Raw genomic sequence first — 24,918 nt, forward strand, 5'->3', positions numbered from 1 at the left:
TCACGGCACATAAACATCCGCATTCCGCAATGATAGCGGTGTCAGAAGTGCTCGTTGGCCGATGAAAAGGTCAGAGATGGAATTACCTGAGGATATATGAACGACACCACAGAGAACTCATGGAGGCAGAGGACAACGTGACCGTGAGGACTTCTCTTTGATCAGCCGACAGTGGGACAGTAAAGGAGTGTAGCAGATCATCATCAGGTCCGGGTATTTCCGAGGATATAAATACACATATAAACACACATTACTGGTATAATAACCCATATAAACTGCTGCAAATGTGTAACATATTACTGGTATTTTGTGGACAGGACACATGTGGTTGGCTATTATATAACCCAGAAAAAAATGGAAACTGAACATTGTACTGCTGCTAATATATAAATAATGTCTATATATATATATATACACAGTAGGTATATCTATATGGTGTTTCAGTGTTCTGGGACACATACTCACAAACTCTGTAGAATTACGTTTTGGGGAGCAAAGTGTAGCGTATTAATGTATTTATCCAAATGTAACCAAAAACAGAACACACATCACAAATACAAGCCCAAATAAATGAAACGTCTGAAAGAAAGGGTAATAATTTGCCAAACAACTATAATGAATTGGTCAGAAATCTACATGTGTCCTGTTCTCAAAATACCAGTAATATGTTATACATTTGCAGCAGTAAAATGTCCCATTTCTATATTTTTTGGTTTATATGGGTTAATATACCAGTGTTCTGTTTATATGCATGTTTATACCCTCAAAATTACCTTGGAATTCTGGGTTTTACTCGAACCCCTCATCATCACGTCTCTGCAGAAGAAGACCCTCCGCTGCACCTCAGCACTTTAACAACTCACTAATTTCATAATTTAAATACACTATTTCTATTTTTGTTTTTCTGTTTGCATGTTGTTAGCTTTATATTTAATAAAATGGTTTCCCCAACAGTTAAATCTACACATTTATACTGTATTTAATGCATATGCAGGATGATGTGTAACAATCGGTAAAATTAGCTGTAAACACGTTTTTTTAGAACTAAATATAAGGTTATGCTGTGAACAGAAAGAAAGGAAGACGAGCCAGATAATTCTAAACTTTAGAATATAATACAATCATAACTTTTAATCATAAATATTTTTAAAATGATAAATAACAACCTTTGATATCTTTGTAACACAATATCTAAGCTTCCAGTGAATAATTTACAAATTAAAAAAAAAAGTTCACTGATGGTGACATTGAGATCTCAAAGTCCCCATCAGTGAACTTTTTTTTTTACTTGTAAAATATTCACTGGAAGCTTTTCTGGTGGTGTGTGCAGTGGTTATTATTATTATTATTGTATGAAGCCAACATTACTGCAGCTCTGCACATCATTGTTGTCCTGTTAAAGTATCTAGATACAAAGACTTAAAAACAATCTGAAATTTGTGGTGACTCAAGTAAATCACCTTTATTATGTATTTTAAAGATTTGTCCTTGAAACATATCATATAAAGCTTCCTTAAATTTCTAAATTATTGAAACAATGAAAAACCTCTCCTAGAAAATAAAATGACAGAAAATTAAAGAATCATTTAATATACATTTCAATAAATAAGTGCATCCCATGGTCCCATGTTGACTGAGCTTTATTCTGTTTGTTGTCTGTGGAAGCGATGGGTCTTGACCAGATGATGGAAACTAGGATCAGCTCATGGTTTTAATGTCCAGGGAGGGGTGTGTCCACTCTGCATGGACTTAAAGAAGAAGAAATAAAAGAACAGTTTGATAATGTCATGTTCATCAAAAGGAAAACTGAAAGTGATGGAGATAAATATGATCAGATGGACACAGACACACACACGAAGTTTAAACAAACACACAAATACTCTGTCCTAAACTGTCTCACATTAAAAGCATCTATTTACACTTACATTAATGTACACAGACTAGCTCCACAAAAGCACAACGACATTTATTGATCCAGAAATTAAACTGATCTTACCTTTATAAGCTCAGTTCCCTCCTTTGTTTTTAAATCCATTTGAACCTCCATTCATGGTGGTTTATATTGTCAGAGTTATTCATTTTCAATAAATAAACTGTTATTTGGTCTGTTTTAATCTCTCTTTCTTTCTCACTCACTTGGTTCTCTCTGTTCCTCGTGTCGATTTCGTCAAAACAAAGCGGCATATTTAATGTTTCCGTTACGTGTGAGTAAAATTACCGCAATGTACCGACACTGGCTGTAAAGAGCAACTACTTATCTTTCATAAACTGGTGGAATTTCTCCGATAGAACAAATATGAGCAGAGTTGCGGTCATTTAAATTGACGTGTGGCGTTCAGGGGCCCTGCGAAACCCAGTCCATTCCTATAATCCAGCCATGAAAAGAGCACGTGTCTGGGTAAACCTTGACTTATAGTTACACTACGCAACATAAAATATGAAATTAACAGAATCTAATGTCAACTATAAACCCAGAGACGCTTAATGATGACGTAATGCAATACGTGTTTCATGAATTAACGTGATGACGTGTTTGTCTGTGGGAACCGAGCTGAGCTGGTGATCAGGTCCGTTCTACCGTGCCAGAAAAGAGACAGGGAGGAGGGGGATTCCTGCTGTAAGCTTGGAACGGCTCAAGCTGGCAGTATGAGTACACCCTAAAGATATTAATGGTGCACCTGAAGAGACTAATTTGAACTTTTCTGTACTTCTAAACACTCTAAATATACATCAAAATGCATTTAAGGGCTAAAAAAGTGCATTTAGCATGATATGTCCCCTTTAAGACTGATGTCCTCACCTCATTGCCAGCGGCTCTCCCTGCAATGTGGCCTCCTAATGCTAGTTTTAATTAACCAGAAATTAGAAATGAATACTAACAAAATACATTTGTTTGTCAATATTTTGTTTCAACCAACTCTCCATCATTTAGCTGGGGACATGTCTCATGTTGTAGGTGTTTATCACAGATTTTGGTGCCTTGATGACAAAGGCTGGGGGCTCCCACTTAAAACACTGTGGCCCAAAGCAGTGCTACCTTTACCTCAGCTGTCCTTATCTGCAACAGAAAGGAGGTCATTAAAAAGCAAATCATGTAAAAAAAAAACATTAAAAGATTTTTGATTGAGTGAATGTCTTAGCAGCAGACTCAATGTCCATAGAAAGACACTGTTGCATACAAAAAAATAATCAAATAAGAACAGTTCAAATGAACATTAAGATTAGACGAGGCATTTGTTTCATTTACTATGTATTTATGCTGATATAACCTACAAGTGCAATTCAGCTACTAGCAGTGTTCATAACACTGCTAGTAGCTGAATAAGAGTTTTAATTAATTTAAGTTAATGTCTAGGACAGACACACACGTAGAGGTGGGCAATATGGGGGAAAAAAAAAAAATCACATCACAATTTTTTTTCATTTAAATCATTTAGACTATTTTAAAGTTAAACCAATTCATCTACTTAAAATCATCGCCTGAAAAAGAAAAAAAGAATAAAAGATCATTTAAGACAAGGTAATTTTAAAATATTTTTTTAAATTGTATGTAAGCAATTTATCAAACTGGTTTTAAGTACAATTAACATCAAACAAAAGGACTGATATGTTCTTATAGTCCAGGGGTCTGCAACCTTTACTCTCAAAAGAGCCATTTTGTCATATCTCACCTGGATTAAAGTCCTTCCAGAGCCGAAAAAAAAAACCTTTCTAATGAACACAACATAGTGTATACATTTCTATACAGTTAAAATTATATCGAATAATGTTTTGAAAACAAATTTTTTTTTAGATAATGTATTTCAAGGGCTACAAAAAATAACTTGAATTTGACAACACATGTCAGTCAACACCTGCTGATTACTAATTTCTTGCCACATATCAAGCATGCATATTTAGCCAGCATGTTGGCAGTTAAATGAATCTGTCCTCACACAATTCAAATGTATATTTGCTTCCAGGATAGACTTTTAGTAGATTAGGGATTTAAAACTTAAAGTTAACCACAGGTGCAGGAAAAAGTTAATGGTCTGTAGATGTTTCAGGACGTGAAGTGAGTTATTGCAGGTTGACAAATCGTTATATCTTGATTTTATTTGGTTTCAAAATCATTAATCATTAATACCCTCTGTAAGACAATAATTATTGATTTCAATATTTTTTGAAAGCTTTAGGGAGCCATTGCAAAAGAGTCAAAGAGCCACATGAGGCTCCAGAGCCGCAGGTTGCAGACCCCTGTTATAGTCACACACGGTCGTTTTACTTTGTTTAACTAAAGAGGTGTAGCATTAGCATTAGCAACACTTGCTACATAACAAGGCAGCATATATGTCTAGTAAGAGTGTAACAATACATGTGTTTGTGTTGAACCGTTTCGGTACAGAACTTTCGGTTCGGGTATAGGGTTGTGCACGGTTGAGTTCCCGGAACTAGCTAAAGTCTGTTTGGGAACACTTCGGCTTCCGGGTCAAATACTGCAACGGAGAAAGACAAGTGGATAAAAACGAGGGCAGTGTGCTGACATTGTTCAGCTGAGATTGGGTGTGTTTCTGGGAACACGACGAACATGCCAACTCACTTGAAACGGCATCACCTGAGTGTGAATATCACTGCAACAAGAAAGAAAATGTCCTTAGTGCAAACGCATCTGACTTCGGCATTCAAGCAGCCTCTGTCTACCTAGCAATTCAGATCTGGCCAAAGCTATAACAACTTTATACTAGCAGCGGATAAAAGCTGTTAACAAGCTGTGAGGAGCTTTTTTTAATTATTTTTTTTATAATGTTTTATGTATTTTTTGTTTGAGAATATTATTTCCAGGCAGCACCTTACAACAGTATATAGTATTTTCTTTTAACTTTATTTTCATATTCTGTATTACTGTATTACTAAAGTTTTTGATGAACAAGCAAATTTATGTTTTGCATTTGTTACTGCCAGCAGATCTGCACTTACTGCAAACAATGTGGACAAGTACATTTTTTTGGCCAAAAATATGAAGGTCTAAACCAAGGGCTACATGCTGGAACTGTGCTGTACTTTTTGTTTGTTAAAAGCTGTTAACAAGCTGTGAGCTTATTTCTATAATATTTAATGTATTTTTTGTTTGAGAATATTATTACCAGGCCGTACTTTACAAGTATTGTATTTTTTTTACTTTATTTTCATATTCTGTATAATGTTAAATACTGTACATTGTTGGTTTACTAAAATTTTGAACAAGCAAATTTATGTTGTTTTTTATGCATTTTGTTCCATACTGTACCGAAAATGAACCGAATCGTGACCTCAAAACCGAGGTAGGTATCAAACCGTGATTTTTTTGTGTACCCTACTGTCTAGTGATTTCCATTTCTTTTTGAGGTAACACACATGTTAATAAAATCTTACTTTAAACAGTGTTTGAACCCCTCATTTCACACATTTTGGACAATCACATCCTTTACAAGATAAAACGTTACTATTTTGGTTACATTAGTCCTGGGTGATATGGACCATATCTCAATATTTTTCCTCCAATTGGCAATAGGCGATATAAACCATTAATTTTTTCAATAGTTTTACAAGAAAAACAATAATGGGTCAAAGTCAGTGGAGCCAAAAAAGACTTATTAATCACTAGTAGCACAATAACAATATTTTGTGTCACTTTTGAGTTTCTTCTTCATTAAGGCTGAAATGTGATTAAATGATGTAGTGTTGCTTCTTTCAGGGCAGCTCTGAGTTGCTGAAAGTCGTTTTTAAAGTAAATCACATTCAGGACATTGTCTCTTTAAGAATGCCTCAGCAGCAACTCTTCTACAGCGCAGCAACAGAGAGTTAGTTAGAGAAGAAAAACACACAGTGTTTCTTCAAACATCTCTCAGTGCTTCAACACTCAGAACTGATGGAGTTTAACAGACAGACAGCTGCAAACATGGAGGAAGCAGCATAGCTAACTCTGTGTGTCTGTGCACTGGGGGGGAGGGGGAGCAGAGCATACTTCTGCACTCTTTAAGCGCTTAATAATTCTTCAGTGTCTGACATGCTGACTAGCAAATGTTGTGATTTGGCAGAGAAAAAAAGCCATTGGATGGGCTGTGTATGGACCACAGACATATGACGCAATCAGGTGGTAGTGGGTCGTCTTCTGATCGAGAGGTTGGGGGTTCGATCCCAGTACCTGACTGTGTCGAAGTGTCCTTGGGCAAGACACTGAACCCTAAGTTGCTCCCAGTGGTCAACTAGCGCCTTGCATGGCAGTCCTGTCCCACTGGTGTGTGAATGTGAGAGTGATTGGGTGAATGAGCTGATATGTAAAGCGCTTTGAGACTGCTTCAGTGTGGGGATAAAGCGCTATATAAAATCAAGTCCAAGTCCATTTTTAAGACGAGTAAACTAAATACTATAACACACACAGCAATATAAACAGTGAACAAAATTGGGTAGTTACATACCATCTCAGACGGCGTCTGTCCTCTAGGAACTTTCTTTCTGAGAGCATGTCGACGATTCGGTGCGTGTTGTGTGAGGTGTCGTTAGAGACGGCTCGTCAAGCTCCGCCTTATGTTGCTTCTGATTGGTTTATTATTGCGTGATGCCTGCCGTGGTTGGTTAAATTTAGGCACAAGGACACATGGATTGGTCTGGGATTGGTCAGTCAATCAGATTTACTCGAGCTACAGCAAGCCACAAGGACTAAAGTTTATTATCATGAAAAAAATAGAGTATTGAATGGGGAAATATAAGCTTTAGAAATTTCAAGTCTGATGTGTGGTGTGAGAATGTGTCAAATTGCGTGACTGTCATGCCGTGGTTGGTTAAATTTAAATTTAGGCACACCTGTCATGCCGTGGTTGGTTAAATTTAGGCACAAGGACACATGGATTGGTCTGGGATTGGTCAGCCAATCAGATTTACTCGAGCTACAGCAAGCCACAAGGACTAAAGTTTATTATCATGAAAAAAATAGAGTATTGAATGGGGAAATATAAGCTTTAGAAATTTCAAGTCTGATGTGTGGTGTGAGAATGTGTCAAATTGCGTGACTGTCATGCTCAAAGGGTGAGGCTTGGCAGCTCTGTAAATGTATTTTTCGACAATTGTCGGTTATGTCGTCACCGTCTTCAAGTTGCGGATGGAGCTGAACATTGTTTTTTCTTGAGGAGTGGCTCATCCCACCGTCTATCTGTGCTCAGAGCTGTATGCACGTTACGGTCATGATAAGAGGGACATTTATCATCAAAAACATTCCCATTGGTAAGAATACAGTATGTCGTAGTTACCGCAAGCTTGATGCTGTCAACGCCGCTCACACACATAGCTCTGCTCACAGTCTACCTGAAGCTGTGATGAGCAGCGACACATCACGCACCACCAGACACCCACGTAACAAAGTGAACCAGTCTAATATCCTCCATCAAATCAATTCAAAGTTCCCACAATTACGGTGACAGAGATGAACCTGCAGCAACACTTATCAACTGGAAAGAGGACTAAAGTTAACTAAGCTAAGCTAACCCACCGACACATAAGACTGGGCTAAGAGCTAATGCTAGCCACTTATTGAAAGGTAGAGATTAGTAAAAAGTACACAGCTTACTGTCATTAAATCACAAAGGGCCACATATTTATTAATGGTCAGATTTAATACTTTTATGGGAAGATAAAGGCTAACATGTCACACGTCGTGTGAAATAAATTTTAGCATAAAACTATCATTACAATATTTATCCGTTCCAACTTGTGAAACGCAACATTTTTCATTATATTTCACGTTTTCACAGACAAAGCTGGACCCATTAGACAGCAATGTGAATATTGTGATTATTACACCAGAATATCCCATTAGTAATGCTCTCATTATATTAATGATTAAATCGACAAGCTTGATCTGGTTTATTTATAGTAAATCAGTGAGATATATATCAACCACAACTTTATGTAACTCATTATCAGATATACAATGAACTAGATTCAGCAGCAGTGGTTTATATTAAACAGTAAAAACAATATTGTGCGGTTATTTTTGCTTTTCATGTGCTTTTTTTTTTTTTTGGAAAATAATTTTATTATAAATGAGGAAATAAATTATATACAATAACACAAATGGAGTGACCCTTATGTACAAACATGTTTCATAAAATATCATCCTATGAGGTCTTTGAGTCAGCAGCTATTGTAGCTTTTTTAAATGTGTAAATGCTAATACTGATGCACATTCTAGTGATGATGTACTCAATTTAATTTGTTTGCAAGGAACCTGTTTACACTTTAAGTTGGGAATTGTTATATTTATTTATTGTTTTTTTTTTTTTTTTTTTTTGTAATTTGACACAAGCCAAATTTAAAAGATTGTAGCAACATAGAGCATATAATTGTACGATTTGTCATCCGATTAGTCGATTAATTGTTTCAATAATCAATGACTAGTCGACTATTAAAATAGTCGTTAGTTGCAGGCCTACTTGGCATAGGGTACCAGATTAGGGGAAGTTAGGAGAGCTGTTGTTCATCAGAGAAGCTGATCTGAACAACTTCACCCTGTATTAAGTTGGCCTACTGCTGTCTGAGCTGGATGCTCCGTACAAGAGGGAGTGACGAGGCAGCCATGGGAAAATGGTCCAAATCAGTTTTAGCCAATAATTCCCACCCTTTGCCTATACAAAGAGGGAAACCATGATGAGGCTCTCTCTCACTCTGGACTGTCTTCTTTCCCCTTCCTTCACCATCTACACGACAGACTTCAACTATTGTACTGACACCTGTTATCGCCAGATGTTCTCTGATGACAGTAGTTGTATGTATCAGCAATGAGAGAACAGGAGTAGAAAATGGAAGTAGTAGGGAAGAGTCAACTGTTTTAAATTGAGAGTGCAATGTGAGTTGTGCATATTGTGTTATGTTGTTAGTTCAGCTAGTCTGGTGACAAGTGTGGAGAAATTGAAGCGGATGACACAGCCCCCACCATTATATTTAAGCTGGGTGCTGTGAACAGAGGGAAGGAGTAAGTGGTTATACAGTATGTGAAGTTGTAGTTGTGCATATTGTGTTGTGTAATCAAGCCAGTCTGGTGACAAGTGTAAAGCTTAGGTATAATGGTGGTGGCTGTGTACAGAAGGAAGGAGTGAGTGGTAATACCTAAAACTGGTATTTGGTATCAATGTATTTAAGGTTTAGCCCAATACAAGTTTATCCCACAGCCCAAGGCCAGTACATCCACGACCATTGTTTGTGCAAAAACCGCTTCTGTAAACCCAGGCGCCACCCCAGGCTTGAAGGTGCCTCTGTAACAAAGTAATTTCCTCCTGGGATCAATAAAGTATTTCTGATTCTAATGTCATCAAGACCGGCATTTGAAATTACCTTTTAATGGAAAGATTGTTGCAAATTGCTGGTACTTTGAATCTCTGCTTCTATCATTATAAACTGAGCATTCTTTGAAAGATTATTTCATATTCAATCTTGCATACATTATTCCATCTGTGTGGCTTTAGGTAAAACCTGAGTTTTTACTACTCTCAAAATTGTATTAATTACAAACTGAATACTGTTGAATGGAGTCACTTGAATTAAGGTCATTGTCATTCATGTTCACGAGTACATGGACAGAATAAAATACCTGAATCCCCCGTTAAACCCTTAAAAAAAAAACGTGAAAAATAAAATGGAGAAAAATGCGTATGTACAAAACAAGTTTCACACCAGCAGATAGTGAAACGAGTGTAAATGTGCACAGAGCTCCATCAGAGTTAAACTGTCTCTTAGCAAAGCTGTTCCTTATTCTGGTGGTCCTGCTTTTGATGCTCCTCAGCTATCTTTTCTGAGGGGAGGGGGGGTGGGGTCCTTCATAATGCAGGAGGCCCTCTTCCTGCATCTGGAGGAGTAGATGTTCGAGGTGGTGGGGAGGCTGCCTCCTACAATCCTCACCACTCTCTGCAGAGACTTCTTCCCTGCCACAGATCAGCTTTTATAACACGCGGTGATGCAGGAACACAGGACACTTCACCACACATCTGTAGAAGGTCATGACTGATGAGCAAAGATAATAGAGAGACCAACCTCCCCAGCCTGTGTGATCACTGGTTAGGGTGCATCATGGATAGACTGTCAATCCATACTGAAGCATACAATTTTGGAAAGACATTCACAGAGGTCCACACACAGTTTCTCTAAAAGAAGTTTGTGTCATTTTATCTATAAAGCACCAAATGCAACGCAGAAACCCCATAGCATTGATCATAGTAAAAAGTGACAATGCAGTGGAACACTCCCTTTTAACAGGAAGAACCAGACTTAAGGCTGTGCACCATCTGCTTCCACTGGCTGGGATTAGAGGAAAGGAAGGAGAGAAGGAGCGATTTAGTTGTTCCCAATCTATAAATAATGCACATACACTTCTATGGGATCACAACCCACGAGATGACAGTGTTGCAGCTGTCTAATCTATCCATTAGCAGCCTATAGATCTGTCCTAAGCATCATACGGTGAGGGTGGTGCAGGCCTCTGCAGAATGCAACGAATTAAGTAGGTTAGAGCTTTAGTAAGAGCTACTCGGTTTTTTGTTTTTTTTTTTTGCTTTTGAAGTTTGGTCTGTCCAATTCAAACCCCAATCAAAAAATGGCTAACTTAGTTCTGACACGCCTCCTCTTTTTCTTTTTTGTTTCCATTTTCCTGTTATTGCAGCAGCTGAATGTCAATTTCCGCCTCTTCCACCAAGCTGTGTGTGTTTGTGTTTGCAAGCAACACATTTCCTGTTTAGGTCAAGATACTTTTAGAGAGCCTATGTTGATATGAGGTGGCCCCGCCCTCGCTAAAAAAAAAAATCATGATGGCACAAAGAAACATAATTGGTTAGCGCCACTGACCCAGTTTATTTCCATGAGCTCATGAACCCTCAAAGTGACTGTTTCAGCAAGTGAAATATTTGTTTCACTGATGCATTTCATATAAGATTTATATATATAAGTGCTGTCAAGAGATTTAAAAAATTGTGCAATTAATCTCTTTTTTAATCGCACCTAAAAATTGCTGAGAAAAACCCTCAACTTGAGGTAGTTTCATTTAAATTACATTGTGGCAGATTTGAACATTGATATATAACAAAGTGGATTTATAAAGTCAGTTATTGTTTGTTTTAACAGACTTGAACAGATGCAGACATTCCTCTGTATGTGAGACTAGTGCCAAGGGCTACCTGTCATATTCCTGTGATCTTGTGTCAATCTCCATATAATAGAAAATACAAATTAAATAAAATGGCATATGTAGTGCTATAAGTTAGTACATCATTAACAGTAAGAACACTTTTCTTTTTCTCTCCACTTCAGATGATATTTATCCAGTGAGTTTTGTTCATTTGTCAGACATGTTGCAATTGCACTGTCCGTGCTAGCTACTACATTGAGGTGGTAGCGGAGGCTGCAAGGCTCTGGTGATAAGGCAAACTCTTTCTTGCACAATTTGCACACAACTAGGCTTTAGTTTTCCATCCGTTGTCTTTAAAAGCCATAATTATTGCAAATGAAGCTGAGCAGCTGCGGTCTCCAGTCTTGTAGTCTGTGCATCAGTATTATGGGTATGGGAACTCTTGAATGTAAAAGGTTCCAAGCTGTTTGGAATCCAAAAAAAAAAAAAGATCAACAGCGTTATTTTTTAATACATGATTTTTTTTTTTGTAATAATCGCAATGAACGCTTTAAGTGTGTGTGTGTGTGTAGTGCATATGGAAAATATTCACAGCGCTTCGCTTTTCCCACATTTAATCTTTTTACAGCCTTATTCCAAAAGGGATTAAATTCACTTTTTTCCTCAAAATTCTACACATAATACCCCCATAATGACAACTTAAAAACGTTTGAGAAAAAAAAAAAAAAGTTTAACGAAGAAATCACTTGTACATAAGTATTCACAGCCTTTGAGATCAAGCTCAAAATTGAGCTGAGGTGCATTCTGTTTCCACTGATTATCCTTGAGATGTTTCTACAGCCTAATTGGAGTCCACCTGTGGTAAATTCAGTTGATTGGACATTATTTGGAAAGGCACACACCTGTCTATATAAGGTCCCACATTTAACAGTGTATGTCAGACCACAAAACAAGCATGAAGTCAAAGGAATTGTCTGTAGACCTCCGAGACAGGATTGCCTCAAGGCACAGGTCTGGGGAAGGGTACAGAAACATTTCTGCTGCTTTAAAGGTCCCAATGAGCACAGTGGCCTCCATCATCCGTAAATGGAAGAAGTTTGGAACCACCCTAGAGCTGGCCGTCCCTCAAAACTGAGTGATTGGGGAAGAAGGGCTTTAGTGAGGGAGGTGACTAACAACACGATGGTCTCTCTGACAGAGCTCCAGGGTTCCTTTGTGGAGAGAGGAGAACCTTCCACAATGACGACCATAACTGCAGCACTACACCAATCAGGCCTGTATGGTAGAGTGGCCAGACGGAAGCCACTCTTTAGTAAAAGGCACATGGCAGCCCACCTGGAGTTTGCCAAAAAGCACCTGAAAGACTCTCAGACCATGAGAAACAAAATTCTCTGGTCTGATGAGACAAAGATTGAACTCTTTGGCGTGAATGCAAAGTGTTATGTTTGAAGGACACCAGGCACCGCTCATCACCTGGCCAATACCATCCCCACAGTGAAGCATGGTGGTGGCAGCATCATGCTGTGGAGATGTTTTTCAGCAGCAGGAACCCGGTAGACTAGTCAAGATTGAGGGAAAAATTAATGCAGTAATGTATTGAAACATCCTGGAAGAAAACCTGGTCCAGAGCGCTCTTGACCTCAGACTGGGACGATGGTTTATCTTTCAACAGGACAACAACCCTAAGCACGTAGCCAAGATATTGAAGGAGTGGCTTCAGGACAGCTCTGTGAATGTCCTAGAGTGGCCCAGCCAGAGCCCAGACTTGAATCCTATTGAACATCTCTGGAGGGATCTGAAAATGGCTGTGCACCGACACTCCCCATCCAACCTGATGGAGTTCAAGAGGTTCTGTAAAGAGGAATGGGCCAAAATGGCCACAGATAGATGTGCCAAGCTTGTGGCTTCATATTCCAAAAGACTTGAGGCCGTAATTACTGCCAAAGGTGCCCCAACAAAATACTGAGCAAAGGCTCTGAATACTTATGTACATGTTATATTTAATTCTTTTTTCTAATAAATTTCCAAACATTTTAAAAAAATGTTTTTCATGTTGTCATTATGGGGTATTGTGTGTAGAATTTTGAGGAAAAAAATGAAGTGAATCTCTTTTGGAATAAGGCTGTAACATGGTGAAATGTAGGAAAAACGAAGCGTTGTGAATACTTTCCTTATACATTGTATATAATCATCACTATTTTTACTTTTTTTGCAAATGTCAATCTGATCCCCTTTTGTTTTACTTCCTCCCCTCAGCTGGTTTCACGGGAAAATAACTCGAGAACAGGCAGAGCGACTCCTTTACCCTCCTGAGACGGGATTGTTCCTGGTGAGGGAGAGCACCAACTATCCCGGTGATTACACCCTCTGCGTCAGCTGCGATGGCAAGGTGGAGCACTACCGCATCATCTACCACAACGGCAAACTCACCATTGATGAGGAGGAGTACTTTGAGAACTTAATGCAGTTGGTGGAGGTGAGACAAGAACACTAATAGCCCTCCCTTTAAACCTAATATATGTTGTGCTGATGTTGACCTTGGCTGAATAAGATTATTCCATTCTGTCGTTAACACTCACATTTACAAACCAATAGTGACACAGCTATGCTCTACACTAGTCTGCCATCTGGGCAGGGTTCTTCCTTGAGTACATGGATGGATAAAGAAGACCTTTTTACCACCTGAGCCAAAGTCATTGTTCATGTATCAGGTATGATTATATAAGAATCCCCCTGTGGACCTCCTAAACCACCACCTGGTCTTCAGTCTCCACAAGTTGTTTTTGGTTTTAGAGGGCCTTTCATTCTAATAATAATAATAATAATTAATTTTATTTATAATGCACTTTACATTTCAAATAAAATCTCAAAGTGCTACATGGTAAACAGGATAAAAATACAATACAATACAACAATAAAAGCAAGACAAGTTAAAATTAGCTATAGGCTTTTTTAAAAAGGAAGGTCTTTAGTCCTTTTTTAAAAGCATCCACCGTCTGTGGAGACCTAAGGTGGTCAGGAAGGGCGTTCCACAGACGAGGAGCGGCAGCTTCGAAAGCCCTGTCCCCCATGGTCATGAGCCGCGTCCTGGGCGCGAGCAGACGGTGCTGTTGGCCTGACCGGGTCCTGGTTGAGGTGTGTGGTGTGAGGAGGTCAGTGAGGTAGGTGGGGGCATCACCGTGCAGACAGTGGTGGGTGTGTAGGAGGACCTTGTACTCTATGCGGGCGGAGATGGGGAGCCAGTGGAGAGTGCGGAGTATGGGGGTGATGTGATCGTATTTCCGCACCCTCATCAGGACCCTGGCAGCGCTGTTTTGGACAAACTGGAGTTTTTGGATGTTCCTGCCAGGGATCCCGATGAGGAGAGCGTTACAGTAGTCCAACCTGGAGGAGACAAACGCATGGACGAGCCTCTCTGCAGCCGAAAGGGAGAGGAAAGGACGGAGTTTTGAGATGTTACGGAGGTGAAAAAAAGAGGTTTTGCATATGTGGGTGACATGGTTGTCGAAGGAGAGGTGGGGGTCAAACTTCACCCCAAGGTTGGTAATGGAGGGAGAGAGGGGAATGCTGTGGCCAAAAATTGAAACTGAGGCGATGGGGGAGGTACGGAGTTGTTGAGGAGTACCAGTTTGGATGGCTTCTGTTTTTGAGCCATTCAGCTGCAAGAAGTTTTGTCTCATCCATGCGTTTATCTCCTCCAGGCAGGAGCTGAGACGAGTGAGGGTGGCAGAGGGGGACCCAGAGGGGGAGACCTTGAGGTAGAGTTGTGTGTCGTCAGCGTAGCAGTGGAAGTTAATTCCGTGCCTGCCGACGACACACCCGAGGGGAAGCATGTAAATAGTGAAGAGGGTGGGGCCGAGCAGGATTGGCAGTTATCACACTTTTAATTGGGCATCATCTTTTTGCCTTGTGGGTGGCTGGAAATTGCCCTGCGATGGACTGGCGCCCTGTCCAGGGTGTACCCCCGCCCAGCGCCCAATGAGAGCCGGAGATTGGCACCGGCAGACCCCCGCTTCCCTGACAAACAGGAATAAGTGGGTCCTTTTCTCTCCAACCCTCTCCTGCTTCCCCTCTTTTTCACACCCTGAGGGCAACGATCTGCCTTCACGTCCTTTCTTTACCTCTTTTCCTCGTGGATATCTGGCATCCTTCTGTCATCTTCGGCTTATAATTCAACTCTTTTACTTGCCTCATTTCATTTCTTTATTATAACATGTCTCAATCCCCGGAGCCCTTTTCACTCTGAGTAATAGCCGGCAGCAGATTCCTCACACACTGTGGTTTTCCTGTTTTGGTGACGCCTGCATGCACAGTGTTCATTGCTTATAACAGCCTTTACATATATGGACATGCAGTATGTCATTGTCTCACCCGAAAGGATGCAGCTTGATGCATATTAACATTTACATTGAGGCTGTGGGTTCTATCCATTCTGTTTAATATTCTTTGTAATGCATTGTTTTACATGAGAAAATTTTTACTAAGGAATTATTAAAAGTTTGTATTTATTGCACACAAACATAATCTAGGCTGCACTGAAATACTAATATATTGTTTTTTGTCATTCATACAAGCAGTGTAAAGTCTGAACGCGTGCATTTATTTTGCATGTGGTCACATCCACAATAATGTAACAAAACCATTCCTGTCCTTTTCCATACTGCCCCCTAGTGGTTTTATCTCTGCCTTGCCGCATCCACTTAGCATTGTGTGCTTATTTACCAGCTTCTTCATTATGATGTTTGATCCAAGGCTAGCTCAGCAGTGCACAGGGAGACATTTCCATTCACGCTGTTGTATGGAAGTTGCTGTATGGAATCTGCATTCACATCCTGATGTTTAGGAAGAGGAGAGATCAAATGCAGTGTGTTTTTGTTTACCTCTCACACCCACACACTCAGTTGGTGCTTCTTACGGTTCATGGTCCCTAATTCCCCTCCAAACCACACTTTGGAAATTTGCACAGAATTGATGTAAAATTCTCCAGTGTTACACTATTTTTTGTAACAGCAGAAGCTTTATATTTTAGTGATATTACTCTTTTGTTTACTTGCATCAACATGATTTCAGTTCATCATACAGTCACACAGCATGTACTTTGACAATACAAAGGCTGTCTTTGAGGTTAAAAAGATTAGTTTGTGTTTGTCAGGAGAATGCATCTTTGATTACTATAAGCACTTGTTTGCCGACAATTTTTTGGCACTCAAATATTACACAAATCTTTACGATTTGCTTGAAACCGTAACTTCCAGGTTCTCTCAATTCTCCTCCTTTTAAAGTAAAAGTTAATGAAAAGGATTTGATGAAAGCATTCCTATTTTATTTAGTCCTGCAATGATGGGCTTTAACTATTTCTTTTCTTCCATATTTGTGTGAAGCTGATGCAGGAATAATGTTGTTCCTCACCACAGTTACCACCCTTCCATATAACATACCATATATAAATATATATCCTATACAGTATATCTATATAAACAATGTAAAAACATTAAAGATAAAGATGACCTTTATTAGTCGCACAAGGGGAAATTTGCACAGTTTCAGCAGCAAAAAATAGAAATAAATAAATAAAATAAAATAAAAACGGCATAATAAAAAATATATATATATATATATATATATATATACATATATACACACACACACACACACACGGGCCTGTTGACAGTACAGAGGGAAAGAGGAAAGGCATGTTGCAAAGAAGGACATTGCACAACAGAATATATACATAAACACAGTAAACTAGCTGACTGTCAGTGGATTGGCTGCCAATGTTCAGGTTATACACTCTGACAGCTGCAGACGGGGAAGAGTAGCGGAATCTCTTCTTCACACAGTGCGGGTGTGAAAGTCTGTCACTGGAGGAGCTGTGCAGTGCTGTCAATGTCCTGGAGGGGATGTCAGGGTTGTCCAGCATGGATGACAGTTTAACCCCCACTGAGTGTATGGAGTCCAGGGAGCAGCACAGAACAGAGCTGGCCCTCCTCATCAGTTTGTCCAACCTCTTTCTGTCCCAGGCAGTGACTCCTCCAACCCAGCAGACCACTCCATAGAAGACAATGGTCGGGTGTCGCTGCGTTACCTGGCGCAGCATTAGCAACAGCTGACCGCGGGTGTAAATAATGGGGCCGTGGCTCCAAGCAGTGTCTACCGATATGATCGCAAAAATTGTAGACACAAGCAGCAAAAGAAATAGTGCATTTTGGGCTTCCATGTTCAAAAGAATTAAAGGAACACACCAAGTATAGAAAATATAGATAAAAAGAAAGACGCCCACCGAAAAATAACATTTAAAGCTTTTATAAAGTTTGTGGAAATTAGCTTCTTACGTCCTGCAATGCACAATGTAGAGGTCACACTGGAGGTCCTGATCTTGATCATCGCCTATTGACAACTGGTATAAGCTCCAGCAACAGCAACTCTTTTCTGTCAGAACAAATTAATGGTGAAACCTTGTTAACATCCGACCTACTTCTTTCACATAAATATGTATGTTATTCTGGTTTGGTCCACTTTAAATCAAACCAGGCTTAGTACGGCCCTCATCAAAAATGGGTTTAACACATCTGTTGTGTACATTGGGTGACTTTGCTGTTGAAAAACAGATTAAAAAGACACTTTGGCTCTGGTGCCTTTTGTAAAATTGATTCTAACTTTCTGTTCTTCTCCAGCACTACACCAAAGATGCTGATGGCCTTTGCACAAAGCTGATTAAACCCAAGCTGATGGAAGGGACGGTGGCAGCGCAAGATGAGTTCTCCAGAAGTAAGAGCACATGCAGCTTTTTGCACCGAAATCTGCCACCAGTGATGCACAGCTGAGTTTAGCTTAGAAGAATAAAGTATCATGTCCCACACACACACACACACACGGACACATGCCATGCCTGTATCTTGTGCTATTACTGCAGTGTTTTGCAGCATCTGTCTCCATTAAGGCAATATTCTGTGTCTGGAAGGGAAAACCCAGTTTTACTGGCTGCGAGGTCAGCCACAGTTTTCATTCTGCTTTTTGTTTACCGGCTGCAAAAAGGATCATGTGGACAGGCAGAATCATCCAAAATGAGCCATTCATCAATTAAACTGATTCTCAATTCAAATTGAATTATAAAGTGCATTCCTGTGTTTCGTTGAGGTTATCGGTTTAAGTAGGAAGATGGCCGCTTGGTAAAAGAAAATAGATTAAACATTTGAAAATTGTAATCATTCCTCTGATTCCAAAATGTGTGTGATGTTGATGTTGACTTTTTTGCTTACAGGTGGCTGGGCCTTGAACAGAAAGGAGCTGACACTCCTGCAGACTATCGGCAAAGGGGAGTTTGGAGGTGAGAATGTTCACATAATTTTCTCTTTTTTATCACCGGGCATATACACGGTCACCACAGACACTTTTAATCTAGATGTGCTGGAATCTGTATAATAAAACCAGTGTCTGTGTGTCCTTGTCAGACGTGATGGTGGGAGACTACAGAGGGACCAAGGTGGCAGTCAAGTGCATCAAAAACGATGCCACAGCACAGGCATTCATTGCTGAAGCCTCTGTCATGACGTAAGCTCGAACCGTTCCTTTTTTTCCTCCACATCATCCAAAAAATAACCTGCAAATTCTGCTGTAATAATCTCATTCTCACCATCATGTTCTGTGTGTTTGTGTGTTTCACAGGCAGCTGAGGCACAATAACCTGGTGCAGTTGCTTGGGGTGATCGTAGAGGAGAGGGGCAGTCTGTACATCGTCACAGAGTACATGGCTAAGGTCCGTCATAGTAAACTAGAGAAATAGTAGTGACTTATAATACAGTATCCTTTGTCTGTCCCAGGTAGAAGGCTGCACATCAATAATCTGTCTGTTCTTCATAAATATACATATACATTCATAAATAAAACATCATCATTCTCCACCACATTTCAGTTGGTAGTTTAGTAGCTTTTTTTAGCAAGCCATACTTGGTAACATGCATACTAATTGTGCAACAGCAGTCCAAGGTATGGTCCTGAATTTTACCTTGTCATGTGCCACAGGGCAGCCTGGTGGACTACCTGCGCTCTCGAGGTCGAACTGTCCTTGGTGGGGATTGCCTACTCAAGTTCTCGCTGTGAGTCCTTTTGGTTTCTGTATTACTGCTTAGCACAACGCCTAGAGCTGATGCCATGTTGTCAAAAAAATATTAATTGTAAAATAATCAACAAACACTCAGCAATAAAGATTTGTGCCCATATTCACAAAGCATTCTAAGGCTAAAAGTAGCTCTTAGTGGCATCATTCTTAGAAAAATTGTAGAATTCCTTGAATTTTAAGATTTTGCCTCGAAATTTCCCTTGTCAGGATAAAAGTAATTCACAAATCATCTTAGCCCTTAAGAGAGCTGCTAAGGTGCAAAGCTGTTAGGAGGAGTGAGGAGGACTTCTAAAAAGCCTAAAAGTGTCTTAAACAGACAAAAAGACAGACGACGGAGAAATATTCTTTGTATGTTTAACATTGTGATTTAATAAGACGCTACTGGCTTATATTTATTATTATTTATTATAGTGTTTCTGGTTTGTTTTTGTTTTTTCGCACCATCCACCAGGTCACATACCTTTTATTGTTTCTAACTCTTCTTGGCAATAAAACTATTCTGATTCTGATTGATCGTGGAGAGATAATGTTTGTGGTTGACTTTATCGGGGCTACAGTGGGGCAAAAAAGTATTTAGTCAGCCACCAATTGTGCAAGTACTCCCACTTAAAAAGATGAGAGTCCTGTAATTTTCATCATCAGTATACCTCAACTATGAGAGACAAAATGAGGAGACAAAAGATCAAGAAAATCACATCGTAGGATTTTTAATGAATTAATTGGTAAAGCCCTCGGTAAAATAAGTATTTGGTGACCTACAATTAAGCAAGATTTCTGGCTCTCACAGACCTGTTACTTCTTCTTTAAGAGTCTCCTCTGTCCTCCACTCGTTACCTGTGTTAATGGCACCTGTTTGAAGTCGTTAAAAGTATAAAAGACACCTGTCCACAACCTCAAACAGTCACACTCCAAACTCTACTATGGCCAAGACCAAAGAGCTGTCAAAGGACACCAGAAATAAGATTGTAGACCTGCACCAGGCTGGGAAGACTGAATCTGCAATAGGTAAGAATCTTGGTGTGAAGAAATCAATTGTGGGAGCAATTATTAGAAAATAGAAGACATACAAGACCACTGATGATCTCCCTCAATCTGGGGCTCCACGCAAGATCTCACCCCATGGGGTCAAAATGATCACAAGAACGGTGAGCAAAAATCCCAGAACCACACGGGGGGACCAAGTGAATGACCTGCAGAGAGCTGGGACCAAAGTAACAAAGGCTACCATCAGTAACACACTATGCCGCCAGGGTCTCAAATACTGCAGTGCCGGATGTGTCCCCCTGCTTAAGCCAGTACATGTCCGGGCCCCTGTGAAGTTTGCTAGAGAGCATTTGGTTGATCCAGAAAAGGATTGGGTGAATGTCATATGGTCAGATCAAACCAAACTAAAACTTTTTGGTAAAAACTCAACTCGTCATGTTTGGAGGAGAAAGAATGCTGAGTTGCATCCAAAGAACACCATACCTACTGTAAAGTATGGGGTGGTAACATCATGCTTTGGGGCTGTTTCTCTGCAAAAAGACCAGGATGACTGATCTGTGTAAAGGAAAGAATGAATGGGGCCATGTATCGTGAGATTTTGAGTGAAAACCTCCTTCCATCAGCAAGGGCAATGAAGATGAAACGTGGCTGGGTCTTTCAGCACGACAATGATCCCAAACACACCGCCCAGGCAACAAAGAAGTGGCTTGGTAAGAAGCATTTCAAGGTCCTGGAGTGGCCTAGCCAGTCTCCAGATCTCAACCCCATAGAAAATCTTTGGAGGGAGTTGAAAGTTCGTGTTGCCCAGTGACAGCCCCTAAACATCACTGCTCTAGAGGAGATCTGCATGGAGGAATGGGCCAAAATACCAGCAACAGTGTGTGAAAACCTTGTGAATACTTATAGAAAACATTTGACTTCTGTCATTGCCAACAAAGGGTACATTACAAAGTATTGAGATTAACTTTTGTTTATGACCAATTACTTATTTTCCACCATAATTTGCAAATAAATTCATTAAAAATCCTACAATGTGATTTTCTGGACTTTTTTTTCACATTTGGTCTCTCATAGTTGAGGTATACCAATAATAAAAATTACAGGCCTCTCATCTTTTTAAGTGGGAGAACTTGCACAATTGGTAGCTGACTAAATACTTTTTTGCCCCACTGTACATGTATTTTTCTCACTCAAAATAGTAACATAATAGCAGAGTGCTCAGTCAGACCATTACAGTGTTTTCACAGCCTTGTATTGTTGTGCAATTTGTTCGCTTCCTTGTTTGTTTGCTCTTATATCCATCCTCGCTTTGATTGCAGCAGGTAACAGTGCTTCACACTCGTATCTTGTGCACACAGAGAGGGAACACCACATTGATTATCAGGGCAATGAGCTCCCAGCTCTGCCTCTTTCCTTATTCATTGATTCGGACCCACTTTCCTTTTTAATACTTTTTTATTTCCCCATTTTAAAAGTGCTCCACCAATCACAGTAATCACTGACAGCTGCGTCTGCTCCACCATTAATATCAAATACATAAAGTGGAAAAATTACCAACGTGGAGAGTTAACAAGTAAATCAAGACAATCAGCATGTAAATGAGGTTCAAACATTTTTAAGCTGTGTACAAATTGATTTAATTTTGCTGAATTAAATTAATTTCATGAATACACATTTGTTAATGCAGTCCAAGTATGATCAGTTGATTTTATTTTCCATTCATTATAAGTAGCACGGAGCGCTTTTTTCTTTTCTTTTTTCTTTCTAACAATCACATCTTTTAGCAGACAGCATCATACTTGGTAACAGGTCAACCACACCACCTCAGTAAGATGAACATTTCTGTCCCTCCTTCCTCAGAGTTGCTCACAGAAACTTCCTGAATCACTTTTAACTCATTCAGTGCCAGCCATTTTCAGAATTTTTACCCCCCCTCAGTGCCAGCCATTTCAGAGCATTCTGACATATTTTTTAAGACCCACACAAAAAGAAATGTTTGTAGTTTGTTTTGTTCTTCCGTAAGCAGCAGTTGAATTGGCAATTTGTATTAACTTGCTCTGTTTCAGAGCAAAAAGCTTTATTGAAAACTATAACATCTGAACATTGGTTTCCTTCTAAAAAAAAAAAAAAAAAGAAAAAACACTGAGACAAGACTTTTGATTCCAAAATTATTATTATTTTGCTATCTGGCTCACAGTTGAATGTTTTGCTTACTGTGTTTTGTATCTGCTCCCCCGTCAATCACACAGACGTAACTTCCTCTTCCTCCCAACATGCAGAGATGACCCGTTAGGCCCGGTTAGTTGATGATTTTATCTCATGATCACAACATTGTCAATAATCCACTCAGGTCCACACATGTTCTGTTAGTATGTGGTGCTGTATGCTGCTGGATACTTCCTAATATCACTTCATAGCGCCATAATCTCCCTCGTCCCTGCTTATCCCTCTTAGCTAATGGTAGCATCAGTGGCTAATCTATCAGCCCCCCTTAGGGCACCAGTTGGTCACAACATCAACAGAGAAGTCATATATTCACAGTAGAAGTCCGTCACAGTGTATCCTAGCAACTTCCTTGAAAAAACGCAATTGATGAGTTTTCTCGTCAATGGCACTGAGTGAGTTAAGCTAAGATTCCTTACTAAGAAGTTTTAGGTTAAGTTACAAGCTCTCTGATAAGACTCTAAGAAACTTTGTGAATACGGGCATTGGTTTTTTACCCAATTATTGAACAATTCCAAAGCAAGATTTAGACTCTGAAATAACTGCCAGATTTCCTGATGTTTTAAGTTATTTCAGGCATTACCTATTTCAGACCAGCAAAATAAGCCAGATATTTTACCTTTTCTTAATGATCCAAATCAATGTCAAAGATTCAATCTCCCAGTTCTTACCTTGTCATCTTCGGTCAGTGACGTGTGTGAGGCCATGGAGTATCTGGAAGCCAACAACTTCGTCCACAGAGATCTGGCAGCACGCAACGTGCTGGTGTCCGATGACAACATTGCCAAGGTTAGCGACTTCGGCCTCACCAAGGAGGCGTCCTCCATACAGGACACGGCCAAGCTGCCTGTCAAGTGGACCTCCCCCGAGGCACTGAGGGAGAAGGTGAGATGACAAGGATCAGCTGCCCTGTGCTGATTTTGGAGTAATTTGGTCATTTCAAAATGTTCATTTTAATTTTGTCACTTCTGGACGGCCCCGAAATGAAACCTATTCAGCTTTTGACCACAGGGTGGGAGGGGGCCCTAGCGCACCATCTGTTGAGAGACGACTTCCGGCATCCATCTTGGCGAAACAGATGAACTGTGAATCAACTGCTATTCATCCACGTTCCAAATACCCCGAGTGTGTGCATCTGTTATTTTGGAGTCATTTGGTGAAGCAAAACGGTCAAAACATTAATTTTATAATTACGGCTCCCTCGGTAACAGCGCGCTACTTCCGGTTTTATGACGTCACCATGTCGCAGGTTGTTTGGGTTAAAAAAAAAAAAAAAAGTCAATATTAAAAACGTTTTTGTACCGCTAAGTCATTAAAGTTAATATTTCATGGTTATTTAATATTATTCCCGTGATTCCAAACTTCCTTTAAATCTCCGGTCATGGACTTCACTTCCTCCTTCGTCTCATGACTGTGAGCAGTGGCTGTGCTGACGGACGTTAGTCGACAAACTATCTGGTTATTCAGACAAAGGAATGTAACGTTTCTGTGGGTCCACAACACGGCTCTACTTTGATTATTGTTTGTTTTGCACAAGGGTAAGTGTTCTTACATTATTCTATGTGCTAAGATAGGATGCTAGCAGCTACAATGTAAACACACACGGCTGATGCGGATCAGACAGAGCCGTTTAGAGAGAGTTGCGACTTTGGTGTTGCAAAATGTTTATTTTTCACGGTACTTCCGTGTCTCACTTAGCAAGGCGCGTGTGTGTGTGAAGATAACGCACGGAGGAGATGGATGTAGACACACACACACACAGTATTTATAATAAAAATATACTAAATGAGTAAAATAAAACAAAAAACTAAATATTTATACAAAAAGTACACAAAATGACAACAGAAATGCATAAAAATATACAAAAATGCTCCAAAAACACACAAAATTACTCCAAAAAACATACATTACAGAAAAATACGTCAAACAAAAAATAAAAATGAGTATAAAAAAAACACATCTATCATGCACATGTCCCATAAAATTAAACCATTTGCAAAACGTTTATTTTTCGTGGTACTTCCATGTCTCTCTTAGCAAGACGCCTGTGTGTGAATATAACGCACGGAGGAGATGGATGTAGAGACACTCACACACAGTATTTATAATAAAAATATACTAAATGAGTAAAATAAAACAAAAAACTAAACAATATTAATACAAAAATGACTCTAGAATAACACTACAATGGCAACAAAAAACAATAATTACACAAAAAATGCACAAAAAGACAACTGAAAGATAAAAAAAACAATGATGACTTCAAAAACATACATTACAGTAAAATACAACAAAAATATGAAATGGCTCAAAATGCACAAAACTAAATATTTATACAAAAAATACACAAAACTAAATATTTACACAAAAATACACAAAATGACTCCTGAATCACACTACAATGGCAACAAAAACAATAATTCTACAAAAAATGCACAAAAACACAACAAAGATACTAAAATAC

General features: G+C 39.4%; 1 protein-coding gene across 2 annotated transcripts in view; it reads left to right on the forward strand.

Annotated features, from left to right (window-relative positions):
- The window catches only part of cskl (c-src tyrosine kinase-like), a 93,797-nt gene that overhangs the window by 65,457 nt on the left and 3,422 nt on the right, over positions 1–24,918 (forward strand). For both annotated transcript variants that reach the window (XM_028434337.1, XM_028434347.1), the window contains exons 5-11: positions 13,385–13,604; positions 17,803–17,896; positions 18,390–18,455; positions 18,580–18,679; positions 18,794–18,884; positions 19,151–19,224; positions 23,144–23,339. In XM_028434337.1, coding sequence (XP_028290138.1) covers positions 13,385–13,604; positions 17,803–17,896; positions 18,390–18,455; positions 18,580–18,679; positions 18,794–18,884; positions 19,151–19,224; positions 23,144–23,339 — 841 coding nt within the window. The remainder of the gene's footprint in view (positions 1–13,384; positions 13,605–17,802; positions 17,897–18,389; positions 18,456–18,579; positions 18,680–18,793; positions 18,885–19,150; positions 19,225–23,143; positions 23,340–24,918) is intronic.

The sequence above is a fragment of the Gouania willdenowi genome, chromosome 3 (assembly GCF_900634775.1).
Source record: "Gouania willdenowi chromosome 3, fGouWil2.1, whole genome shotgun sequence".
NCBI lineage: Eukaryota > Metazoa > Chordata > Actinopteri > Blenniiformes > Gobiesocidae > Gouania > Gouania willdenowi.